At 36.5% G+C, this 11,772-nt stretch overlaps 1 protein-coding gene across 1 annotated transcript; it reads left to right on the top strand.

The window, feature by feature from the left end:
- The first annotated feature begins 5,396 nt into the window (after window positions 1–5,396).
- Window positions 5,397–10,976, top strand: LOC132065408 (putative phospholipid:diacylglycerol acyltransferase 2). Its single transcript, XM_059458799.1, is given in 7 exon segments — window positions 5,397–6,757; window positions 7,947–8,169; window positions 8,338–8,621; window positions 9,012–9,351; window positions 9,443–9,708; window positions 10,153–10,283; window positions 10,286–10,976. Coding segments are annotated over 7 exon segments (2,073 nt in total). The 5' UTR covers window positions 5,397–6,278; the 3' UTR covers window positions 10,636–10,976.
- Window positions 10,977–11,772: the final 796 nt, after the last annotated feature.

The raw sequence follows: 11,772 nt of genomic DNA, 5'->3' as shown, positions 1-11,772 counted from the left end.
AAAGCATACGACAAAGTCCCAAGAGAGGTCCTGTGGAGATGTTTGGAGGCTAGAGGAGTGTCGCTAGCATACATTAGGGCGATCAAAGATATGTAAGATGGAGCAAAGACCCGGATAAGGATAGTGGGAGGAGACTCGAGACACTTTCCAGTCATGATGGGGCCATTGCACCAGGTATCAACTCTTAGCTCGTTTTTATTTGTCTTGACGTTGGACGTTTTGACGAGTCACACTAAAGGGGAGGTGCCATGGTGCATGTTATTGTATTGATCGACGAGAAGCGGCACGGGGTGAATGCCAGGTTAGAGGTTTGGAGACAATACCTGGAGTGGAAAAGTTTTAGGTTGAGTAGGACCAAAATAGAGTATGTAGAGTGCAAGTTTAGTGCGATGATGCGTGACACTGATGTGGAAGTGAGGTTGGACTCACACTCGTCCCGAAGAGAGAGAGCTTCAAGTATCCAGGGGCTATAATCCAAGGTAATAGGGAGATTGACGAGGATGTCACACATTATATTGAAGCAGGGTGGTTGAGATGGAGGCTCGCATCTGGTATCTTATGCGATAAGAAGGTGCCACCAAGACTTAAAGGTAAGTTCTACAGAGTAGTGGTTAGACCGACAATGCTGTATGAGGTGGAGTGTTGGCCAGTCAAGAACTCATGTTCAGAAGATGAAAGTTGCAGAAATGAGGATGTTGAAATGGATGTGTGGGCTGACTAGGAGAGATATGGTCAGATATGAAGAGATTTGGGACAAGGTAGGGGTGGCCTCCATGGTGGACAAGATGCGGTAGGTGAGATTGAGATGATTCGGACATGTCCAGAGGAGAAGCATAGATGCGCCGGTGAGGAGATGTGAGAGGCTGGCGATGGAGGGCTTGAAAGAGAGGTAGAGAAGGCCTAAGAAGTATTGGGGAGAGGTGATCAGGCAGGATATGACAAGTCTTCAGCTTACCGAGGACATGACCCTAGATTGGAAGGTGTGGAGGTCGAGGATTAGGGTAGAAGACCAGTAGTAGGATTAGTAGTACTTTACTTTCTTGCTGGACCAGTATTATTTCCGTCAATTCTTGTATTTTTATTTTAACATTCGCATATCTCTTATTCTTAGTTTTCTATTGCTACTTATCCTTTCTGCTTTAGTTTTCTTGCTATTCTGATGTTGCTTTTGTGTTACTTGAGCCGAGGGTCTATCGGAAACAACATCTCTACCTACCAAGATAGAGATAAGATCTGCGTGCACTCTACTCTTCCCAAACCTCACTTGTGGGACGACACTGGGTATCTTTGCTGTTGTTGTATATATATTTACCGCTATCATGTTTTAGAGCGATCCAAAACAATAAATATCCCTATATTTTAAATGTGCTTATCATTTTAGATTTTGTGTCTTGTCAAATATTGCCACATGATTAAGTACAGAATAACTATTGTCTCTTGTGTCTATTATAACCATATGAAATTCCCAATTGGCAAACGAGTCCGGTGGCCATTCATCATCGTGGAATTTGGGTATATGTGATTTTCGTAATGTGTGCTATCTCTATATCTTTCCCATGATTGAGGCTGTGCTCTTGGATTCTCTTCATTTTCTTCAACTTCTTTATATTTTTTTCTTTGGTCTTTTTCCCTATGTATTCATATTCTTTTGTGGGTGTATATACGTGTAAACAGTGGCTGTCTCTTTCAACGCCATACCTCGGGACTTACCTTTTTCAGAAAGATGGAAAAAAAAAAAAAAAGACCCATAAAGTTTCTCCATTTTTATCCCCACTTTGGTCCTCTGTTTCATACAAGAGATTAAATTAAAGATAGAGAGAAAACAGAGATATTGGCTTGTGAGATTTCCACGTGATGAGAGGCAATAAAATGGCAAACTTGGCTAGCTAATAAGTGCAGAGGTGGATCCAGCGTGGTGCATTCGGGTTCATATGAACCTAATATTTCAACGCCTAGTATAAATTTGGGGTGTGAAAAAGAGTTACAATGATATAAAATAATGAAGAAACAATCTAAATAGCTACTTACTCAACTGTTAAAACAAAAAATAGCTCACAAATGTATAATATATGTATAATATTCTTATAAGTTATAACCATAAATAATCAGTATATAATCTATGCGTACCAGCAAAATAAAATGTCAATCATGTGTGAGAATTAACTTAAACAGTCGTTCACCCTATTGCTTGAACTAAAAAGACCGAAGGTGTACCTTATATATTTGGACTATAATTATGTATACCAGTTAGAAAAGTAAATTGTAAATTGGGCAGTTATTTGTGAATAGATTCGTAAATAATATATTTGAATCCATAATTTTAAGAGAGTTTAAGTTATATACATCGATATATATATAAATCACAATCAGGTCACTAAATGATATTTACATAAACCTTCTTAAAATGTGAGATTTGTCATATTAAAAACTAAAAACTACTTACTACAACACATAATGGTGTCCTGATGATGTAAAAAGTGCTTACATTGTTGATGTATAAATCTTATAACGATCGACATATATAAAGAATGTTTTGTTAAAAGTGTTTCTCAAAAAAGTACTTTTGAAGAGTTCGCATTTAGCTAATCAATTTGGAATACACTTTTGCCAATAATAGACGTTTATTGTAACACCTCGTATCTTAAACTCCGGAAAAATTGAAGGTTTGAACGTTTTAATGATGTGACTCTTTGATTTGAATTTAATATCCAATGAAAATTAAAAAACTAACTAAGGACCAGGCTACAACACATAATGGTTTAAAAGTCTATAGTCCTGTTTTGATATGATGTAAAAATTTGTGAAACTTAAAAACATGAAATTGTTGATGTATAAATATTTGATAACTTGTTTGGTCGATATACGGTGGAATTCAAAATAAAATTGACCGTAAAGCCTTTGGAACGAATTTTGATAAGACATACGGTGTTTTGTTAAAAATGTTTAAAACTTCAAAAAACCCTCAAGCCCTAGAACGACCTTCTATTCTCTTCATGAAGAGCCTATCTAATCATTCCAAGTCAATTCTAATATATATATCCTTGTAATCTAAATAAGAAATCAATTCTACCCTAGGATTTTCAAGAAAAATCTACAGAATTCTTCTTCAAAGCTCAAGTCTTTAATTCAAGTTTTTAGCGACTAAGGTATGTAGAGTTACTATCTACGTGTGGGAACATCATTGTTTTTCCCCACGCCTCATAATCCATAAATTATGATTCTTTCTAGGGTTTCTATACCATCTCGTTCACCCTAGGTCCATGTCCATGATTATATTATGTATGAATTGTTATAATTTCATCATTGAATTCTTAATATTTCTTTATGATTATTTGAGAATCAAATCATGAAAACCCATATCTTGTATTCCATGGGTTCTTGCATGCATGTTTTTAACTAAGAATGATTATTTCATGAAGATCTACATGTCTACAAGTTTTCATGCAATTGTATTTTATAACTATATATATATATATATATATTTAATGCTAAATACAAATTATTTCATGAAACCATGTTTACAAGTTATTTCATGAAACCATGTTTGCAAGTTATTTCGTGAAATCAATTACAAGAAATACAAGTTAATCCGAAAATCATGAGCTTCTTAGCCAACTATATCATGTTCATGTTTTTGGGAGATATATTTAGCCACCGTGACAAGGATCGCTCGCCCGATTGGGACGATTGGATATCGTTACCACCTTATATAGGGGCTCTGGGGTCCGGCGAGGTACCGGACTCCACGTACCCACGTGGTGATATCACATGGTCGGTTTATGAAATCCTCTCTCTACTTATCAAGTTTTACTTATGTTATATATATATATATATATATATATATATATATATATATATATATATATCTACTCGTGCTCATGCTCATACTCATGCTATGTTCATGTCCGGAGTTTTCGTGAGTTCTTATCGTTATTCCATGTCCCATGTTATTTCTTTATATTACATAGTACATTCAATGTCGACGTCCCCTTTTATTGAGAGCATTTCATGATGCGTTGTACCGATATACGAGGATGACAACGCAGGGACAACATATTGGTGAGCCCAATCTTTTCATTTTATCTTTATTTTATGATTATTATGCATCTAAAGATAAATTGGGGGCCTTGTCCCGGTAAGTATGTTTTCCGGTCGGACTCATAATGATGTTTCATAGACTAGACAAGTCGGTTATGTTATGTCGACAGATAGCTATTTTGGCTCATTCATGTTATTTCCGCACTCATGTTTAAACAAGTATTTTATTAAGTATTATGACTTACTACGTTTTATAAAGGCTCATCATGCATTCACGTTATATTGCTCATGTTATGCCTCATGATGAGATGTGGTTCGCTCGGTCACATGCAGTAAGGCACCGAGTGCCGTGTTTCGCCCAGGCCTTGGTTCGGGGCGTGACAATGCGATTTCATCTCATGTGTTTGGACATGAGATGAAATTCCAAATCATCCAAAAAGGCATGATTTGAGATTCCAAATCGTGATTTCAAAATTTTTAAATATAAAAGTTGACCCATAAGTTTATATTTTTAAAAAAAATAGATCCATGAGTTGGTAGATATATTGATGAATCATTTATATCAAATATTAAAAGATCTACAAGTTGGTAGTACATTTATAACAAATTTACTCTTACCAACCATGTGGGAGGATTATATTAAAGAGTAGTTACACTACAACTCATGTCCAATTTTTCATTTTATTGAATTAAAGTTTGATAAATTGATGTTGTATTTTTTAGAAATAGCGTATTAATTTTGTTATGAACTATGACTTGCTCATTTTGGTAAGATTGTATAAGAATTGTGAAAGTTTTGATGGTTTTGCTTGTGGGGTTTTTTTATATAAAAAAATACAACTTAGGAAATCTAAATTACATGTCCAAATAAAACATCAACTTTAATTCATCATGATTTCAAATCATGTCCAAACGGCTCTTTAGAGTGTAAAATTATGCTTGATCAAGATTTCAAAAATATTTTTAGGATAATTATATTTTTAGCATAAAAAATAGCTTTACACCTTAACATCCTAAAATAGGCATCTCTGAGTTCCCAGGAACTCAACCCATAGACTATTTAACTCATTTTACAAAACTCTATAAATTCAATTAAGAACCTCAAAATTAAACCCTTTAACCTTAAATCCTCCTTAAAATAAGTGTATATATAGTGTTGACAGCTAGCTAGAGAGGTAACAATTTGCATGCAGAGTGCAAAAGTAAACAGGAAACAAGACAAGTGTAACTGTGTAAGCTTCTTGGTTTCATCAACAACACAAAAAAGTTAAACTAAACCCCAAAAATACTCCATTCTTGTTGTGAAACTCAAGTTCTTTTCACCCCTTAATTTGTTGCTATACTGAGTTCTTTTTTTTCTCTATCAATGTTGTGTTACTTTTATGTGTACCCACAGAACACAACTCTTCTTACCACCTTCTTCTCCACGTGTTATAGAGCAGCACAGCACCTTCTGTAACGCCTATTTCTAATAATACAACAACAAGCCATGATCATCACTTCCTTGTACTCTTCTTTCCTTTATCTTTTTCCTTTATTTAACTTGTTCTTGCTAGAGTTAAATTCCAAGTTTTCCTTTGATGGCTTGTTCCCATTTCTAGAAAAATCTCATCTTAGCATGTTAATTTGAGCTTATAACATCAAAAATTGAGTTTTCCTTTGATGAAATGTTCCCATTTCTTGAAAAATTCTCATCTTTAGCATGTTGATTTGAGCTCATAACATCAAAAACTTGAGTTTTCCTTTGATTGGCTGTTCCCATTACTTGAAAAGAATCTCATCTCTAGCATCTTAAGTTGAGCTCATTTTGTTGTTTTTGAGGCATAACATCAAACTATTGAGTTTTCCATTCATGGGTTGTTCCCATTTCTTGAAAAATTCTCATCTTAGCATGTTCATTTGAGCTCATAACATCAAAAACTTGAGTTTTCCTTTGATTGGTTGTTTCTATTTCTTGAATACTTTCAGCTTGGCATGTTAATTTGAGCTCTTTTGTTGTTTTTGAGACATAACATATCAAAATCTTGAGTTTTCTTTTGATGAGCTGTTCCCATTTCTTGAAAATCTCAGTTTAGCATGTTTGAGCTAATTTTGTTGTTTTTGAAACATCACATCAAAATCTTGAGTTTTCCTTTGATTTGGTTGTTCCCATTTCTTGAAAAATCTCAGCTTGGCATGTTAATTTGAGCTACATTTTTTTGTTGTGTCCATTTTTGTCCCATCAAAATCTTGAATTTTCAATGGCTTCAATTCTAAGGTTTCGTAAGCTGTGCTTTCTTGAACCAGTGAAGTATTCTTCTGTGAGTTATGACAAACCAAAAAATGATGAAAAACAATCTTTTGAAAAACCACAAAAACCAGAAAGTCTTGTTTCTGGTATTGAGAGAGTATTAGAGAAACCAAAATCCAAGAAGATTAAAAAACAGCCTAAGGAATGGAGGTGTGTAGATAGCTGTTGTTGGTTAATAGGCTACTTGTGTACAACTTGGTGGCTACTTCTGTTTTTGTGCAATTTTTTGCCTGCAAATATGCCTGGACTTAAAGTCCCTGAAGCTCCTGGAGTTAGACTTAAACGTGATGGATTAACAGCTCTTCACCCTGTTGTTTTAGTCCCTGGCATTGTCACTGGTGGCCTTGAACTTTGGGAAGGAAGGCCTTGTTCTGAAGGATTATTTCGAAAGAGGCTTTGGGGTGGTAGTTTTACTGAAATATTCAAGAGGTAATTAATGTGCTTTAGACTTAGTTTTTCAATTTGTTTCAATCAGAAAGATTAGATTTTGTTGAGGCATTTAGGATGAAATTTGAGTCCTCGGAGTAACATTAAAGTTGTCTCCGTGTGACCTATAGATAACGGTTCGAGTCGTGGAATCAGTAGCCACTGATGCGCACACCTAGGGGTGACGAAGTTAGCCCATGAAAACATGACCCCCCAACCCGTTCAAGTTGGGGCTGGTCATTGACCCGCCCATTTATTAGCTCAGCCCATTTTAGTCCCTCTAAAGATTGGGCTGATATGTAGCCCAAATACTATTTTAGTAGCCCAAATACTATTTTAGTCTCTGGTATTGTCATGGCTGGCCTTGAGCTTTAGGAAGAAAGGCCTTGTTCTGAAGGATTATTTTGAAAGAGGCTATGGGGTGGTAGTTTTACAGAAATACTCAAAAGGTACTGTGCTTTTACTACTTCAGACCTATGTTGCTCTGACTCTTTAGAAATGCCACGGCTTGCGTGTTTGATCTTCCAAAATTAGTGCTTTTTTGGATAATCCGACACGAGTTTATCTCCATTTTTGGAGAGTCCGGACAATCATAGCTTTATTCTGTTTCAATCAGAAAGACTAGATTTTGTTGATGCATTTTGACATGAAATTTTTGAAAAATTGTCCTGCATTTTTTGGCCTTTATATTGGTATTGTGCTTTAGACTTGGTATTTTTCAATTTATTTCAATTAGAAAGATTATATTTTGTTGAGTCATTTAACATTGAAATTTGAGTCGTTCGTGTTGTATCCATCCTTTTAGAAGGGTACCCTTGGAGCAACAGTAAAGTTGTCTCCTATGTGGCCCATAGGTCACGGGTTCGAGCCGTGGAATCAGCCACTGAGGTGGCTTGCATCAGGGTAGACTACCTACATCACACCCCCTTGGGGTGCGGCCCTGAGATGGCATGTCATGTGGTGTCTACCTCAGCAAAATGTCAGCGCCACATGGGATTGGGTGTCCACCTTGGACAGCCCTAACGGAGGAGGGGTATATATGAATCATTTACGTTGGGGTGGGGGGGGGGGGGTTATTTTGTACGGATAGTATAACAGGGTAAAATTAATCCTTTTCGCATATTAGAGGGGTAAATTTGACCCTTCTCCCTTTGTTTAACATGAAAATTGAAAATATGTATCTGCATTTTAGGCCTTTATGTTGGTTGGAGCACTTATCGTTGGATAATGAAACGGGGCTTGATCCACCCGGGATTCGAGTCCGAGCAGTTCCAGGACTTGTAGCAGCCGATTATTTTGCCCCTGGTTACTTTGTTTGGGCTGTTCTTATTGAGAATTTGGCAAAAATTGGCTACGAACAGAAGAATATGTACATGGCTGCTTATGACTGGAGGCTATCCTTCCAAAATACAGAGGTATATTTGTGTCATCCAACTTATTAAATTTTTCCTCATATAAGATAGCATTAATTCCTTGCATTTAAGTATTTCAACTTATTATTGACAAATATATCTACATATGAATAAATGCCAGTCTTATCATCATCAACTAAGTTCATTTTTTTACTTTCGTGGAACAAACAGATTAGGGACCAAGCTCTGAGTAGGTTGAAGAGCAAAATCGAGCTTATGTATGTGACAAACGGTTACAAGAAAGTGGTTGTGGTGCCTCATTCAATGGGAGTTATCTATTTTCTCCACTTCCTTAAATGGGTTGAAGCACCTCCTCCGGTTGGAGGTGGTGGTGGGCCGGGTTGGTGTGCCAAACATGTCAAAGCTATCATGAATATCGGTCCAGCATTTCTCGGCGTTCCAAAGGCTGTTGCTAATATATTGTCTGCTGAGGGAAAAGACGTTGCCTTTATCAGGTCAGTGTTTTAATTCATCCATCAGTATCCTTTCTTATGCACTTCATTTCCGATCCGCCTCGGTAGCATTAGCTCTAAAAGTTTCAAATGTGAGCAATAAATCGTCTTTTTTATCTGCACATAAATACAAGAAATTTTAGGGATGTTTACACCGTATATCCGCCTACCAAAATAATAGCCGGAAAATTAATATCTTTTGCATATTAATGTATAATAGTGTTTATTTTTTTTGTTGTATATTTGGCTAGCGAATGTCATTATTTTTGGTCGACCGGCCAAATGTGTAACTTGCATGAAATTGTATAACTTCAACAACTTTATTCTAACAAAAGTGGAATTTTGTGCATTTTATGGATGATGTAATAAACTCTTCTTTTTAAATTTTTGCAGAGCCATGGCTCCGGGTTTGCTGGACTCCGAGACCTTCGGTTTTCAAACACTTCAACACGTTATGCGGGTTTCTCGAACATGGGACTCCGTCGTTTCTTTGGTACCTAGAGGAGGAGAGACCATATGGGGTGACTTGAATCAGTCTCCAGAAGTAGAAAACATATGCTATACATCAAAGGCGCGATACTTGCAATCTTCTTCAAAGGAAAGCAATGGCAATGACACAGATGCTAGGAGGAGTTCCCAGGTGAAGGAGCTGCCGAAATATGGAAGAATAGTTTCATTTGGCAAGGAAAAATTAGAGTTACCTTCGTCACAGCTCTCAATTATAGATTCAAATGTAAATACCGCTCTCTAGTCTACCTCCTTTTGTAGACATTTGCATTATCATTTCTTTTGACTGGCTGTTCACATTTGTTTTACATCAACAGGAATTCGTGCATAAAAGTGGATCCAGAAATTCCAACACGTCATGTGGAGAAATATTGTCAGAGTATGACGAGATGAGTCGCAAAAGCATTAAGAAAGTTGCCGAAAATGATGCATACACAGCAAGAACTCTGTTAGATCTTCTTCGGTTTGTGGCACCGAAAATGATGAAGCGTGCTGAGGCACATTTCTCTCACGGAATAGCAGAAAACCTTGATGATCCGAAGTATAGTCATTACAAGTACTGGTCAAATCCACTTGAAACCAAGTAAGAATAAGCTATAGTTCTCTTAATTAGTAACAAACTTCTTCCCCCATTCTTTCTTTCTTTGAATATCGATTGCCAGACGATCAACTTTCGTCATTGTCTGTGAAGTAGATTTTACAAAAGAACTCATATACTTTGTCCTTTGTGCCTTAGAAGCAATTCTACAGTTGCATAATGAAGTCGGTCATATGAGAACGATTCTAGTCGTTAGTCAATATTCCCTCCAATCTCCATCCAAGTTTGTGTGACACCGTTTTACTAAGCACAAAGTTTAAGAAATAAAGGAATATTTTTAAAATTGGTGGTCTAAAACTAACCTTAGACACTTGGGTATAATGATTTCATTAAAGGTAAAATAGAAACTTTGAAGTTAAGTTGTTTCTAATTATAGCAAGAAATGTGACAATCTGAATTTGTGTGGCTGTAAATCATTTCTTTTTTCAGGTTGCCGGATGCTCCGGATATGGAGATATACTGTTCATATGGGGTGGGAATTCCAACTGAGAGATCATACGTCTACAAGCTTTCGTCTTCTGATAGATGCAAGAGCATTCCTCTTCAAATCGATAGCTCGCATACGATAGTGACAACGGGTGCTTAAAAGGTGGAGTACACTTTGTTGATGGCGACGAGAGCGTACCAGTCGTGAGCGCTGGGTTCATGTGCGCTAAAGGTTGGCGAGGCAAGACACGTTTCAACCCCTCGGGCATATCCACATACGTGAGAGAATACCAACACAAGGCACCGGCGAGCCTGCTAGAAGGGAGAGGCACGGAGAGTGGGGCCCACGTTGACATTATGGGAAATATCGTGTTGATCGAGGATGTTCTACGACTCGCTGCTGGTGCCACCGGTGCAGAGTTGGGTGGCGATAGGATCTACTCGGAGATCATGAAAATGTCAGACAGGATAAATATTCGGCTTTAATTGCAACAATGTGCGCGATTTTGATGGAGGGATGAAGAACAATATCTAAGCAAAGAGTAAAGAGTACAAGAATAGGATAGAGATATGAGAGTGGGGACACAACAACTACTACTGAATTGCGGGATACTGACTCAGGAAAGGACTTTAAGGACAATCAAAGTATGGGATGAGGAAAGTGGGGCTAGCTTAGATGGGGGACTTTTTTGCATTGATTGTAAGTTTCTGATTGAGAAAAAGAGGGGGGGAAAGAGAGTAGCATTTTCTCACGTGTAATTTACTGAATAAAATTCTCACCTTATGTAATCAGGTTCAATAAGATTCTGGCTGTTCTACTAAGGAAATTTATTTAGCTTTGAGTAGTGGCGGAGTCAAAATTTATAATTTAAATAAATAAACACATCAAGAAGTTAAGAAAATTTAACATCTACTATATATATAAAAAGAATAATTAGCCTTATATAATATAGTGCAATTGTGTAATTTTTATTTTCCAGCGAACGAAATCTGGATGAATTTCAACAATTGTGATTGTATGTTACCTTAAAAAACTAGATTAGTTATCCTTTCAACCGGTATACGTAGAATTTTTCATAAGTTGTTTTAACACTTGAAGAACTGAATAAATGAATAAATTGTTGTATCTATTGATAAGCGATATTATTTTTATATTTATACTCATTATTTTCATTTTTATCTACACATACGTAGTTACGTACGTTAGTAAAAAAAAAAATCATTGAGGCGGTCTGCCATGACACTGATTGGGGCAAGTATATTCGCCCCTGCATGTGCATCACTACTTTCAATTTGAACTATATATACAATTTTAAAAAATCAAACATATATGTATGAATTATGATGTTCATTGAAGAGCTACATCACGTGTGATGTTGAGGAATTCAGAAGGCACAAGAGATTTCACTTGTGGAATTCTAGTTCAGAAGATCATGAGAATTAGAATTTATAGAGTAAGAAACTTTCTAGATTTTTTGTTACAGAAAAGCAGAAATGGAATGTGTCAAACAAGCCTGCTGAAACAGCTCAAATTTTACTTGAGCAAGCTAACGCCAACGAATTTTAGTTGTAACCACTGCCTATAATATTCTTATCTTTATACTAACAAAGCTTCCAAATTTT

This window comes from Lycium ferocissimum, chromosome 7 (assembly GCF_029784015.1).
Source record: "Lycium ferocissimum isolate CSIRO_LF1 chromosome 7, AGI_CSIRO_Lferr_CH_V1, whole genome shotgun sequence".
NCBI classification, from domain to species: Eukaryota; Viridiplantae; Streptophyta; class Magnoliopsida; order Solanales; family Solanaceae; genus Lycium; species Lycium ferocissimum.
Note: the sequence above shows the minus strand (reverse complement) of the source record. Positions and strands in the feature narration are given on the sequence as shown.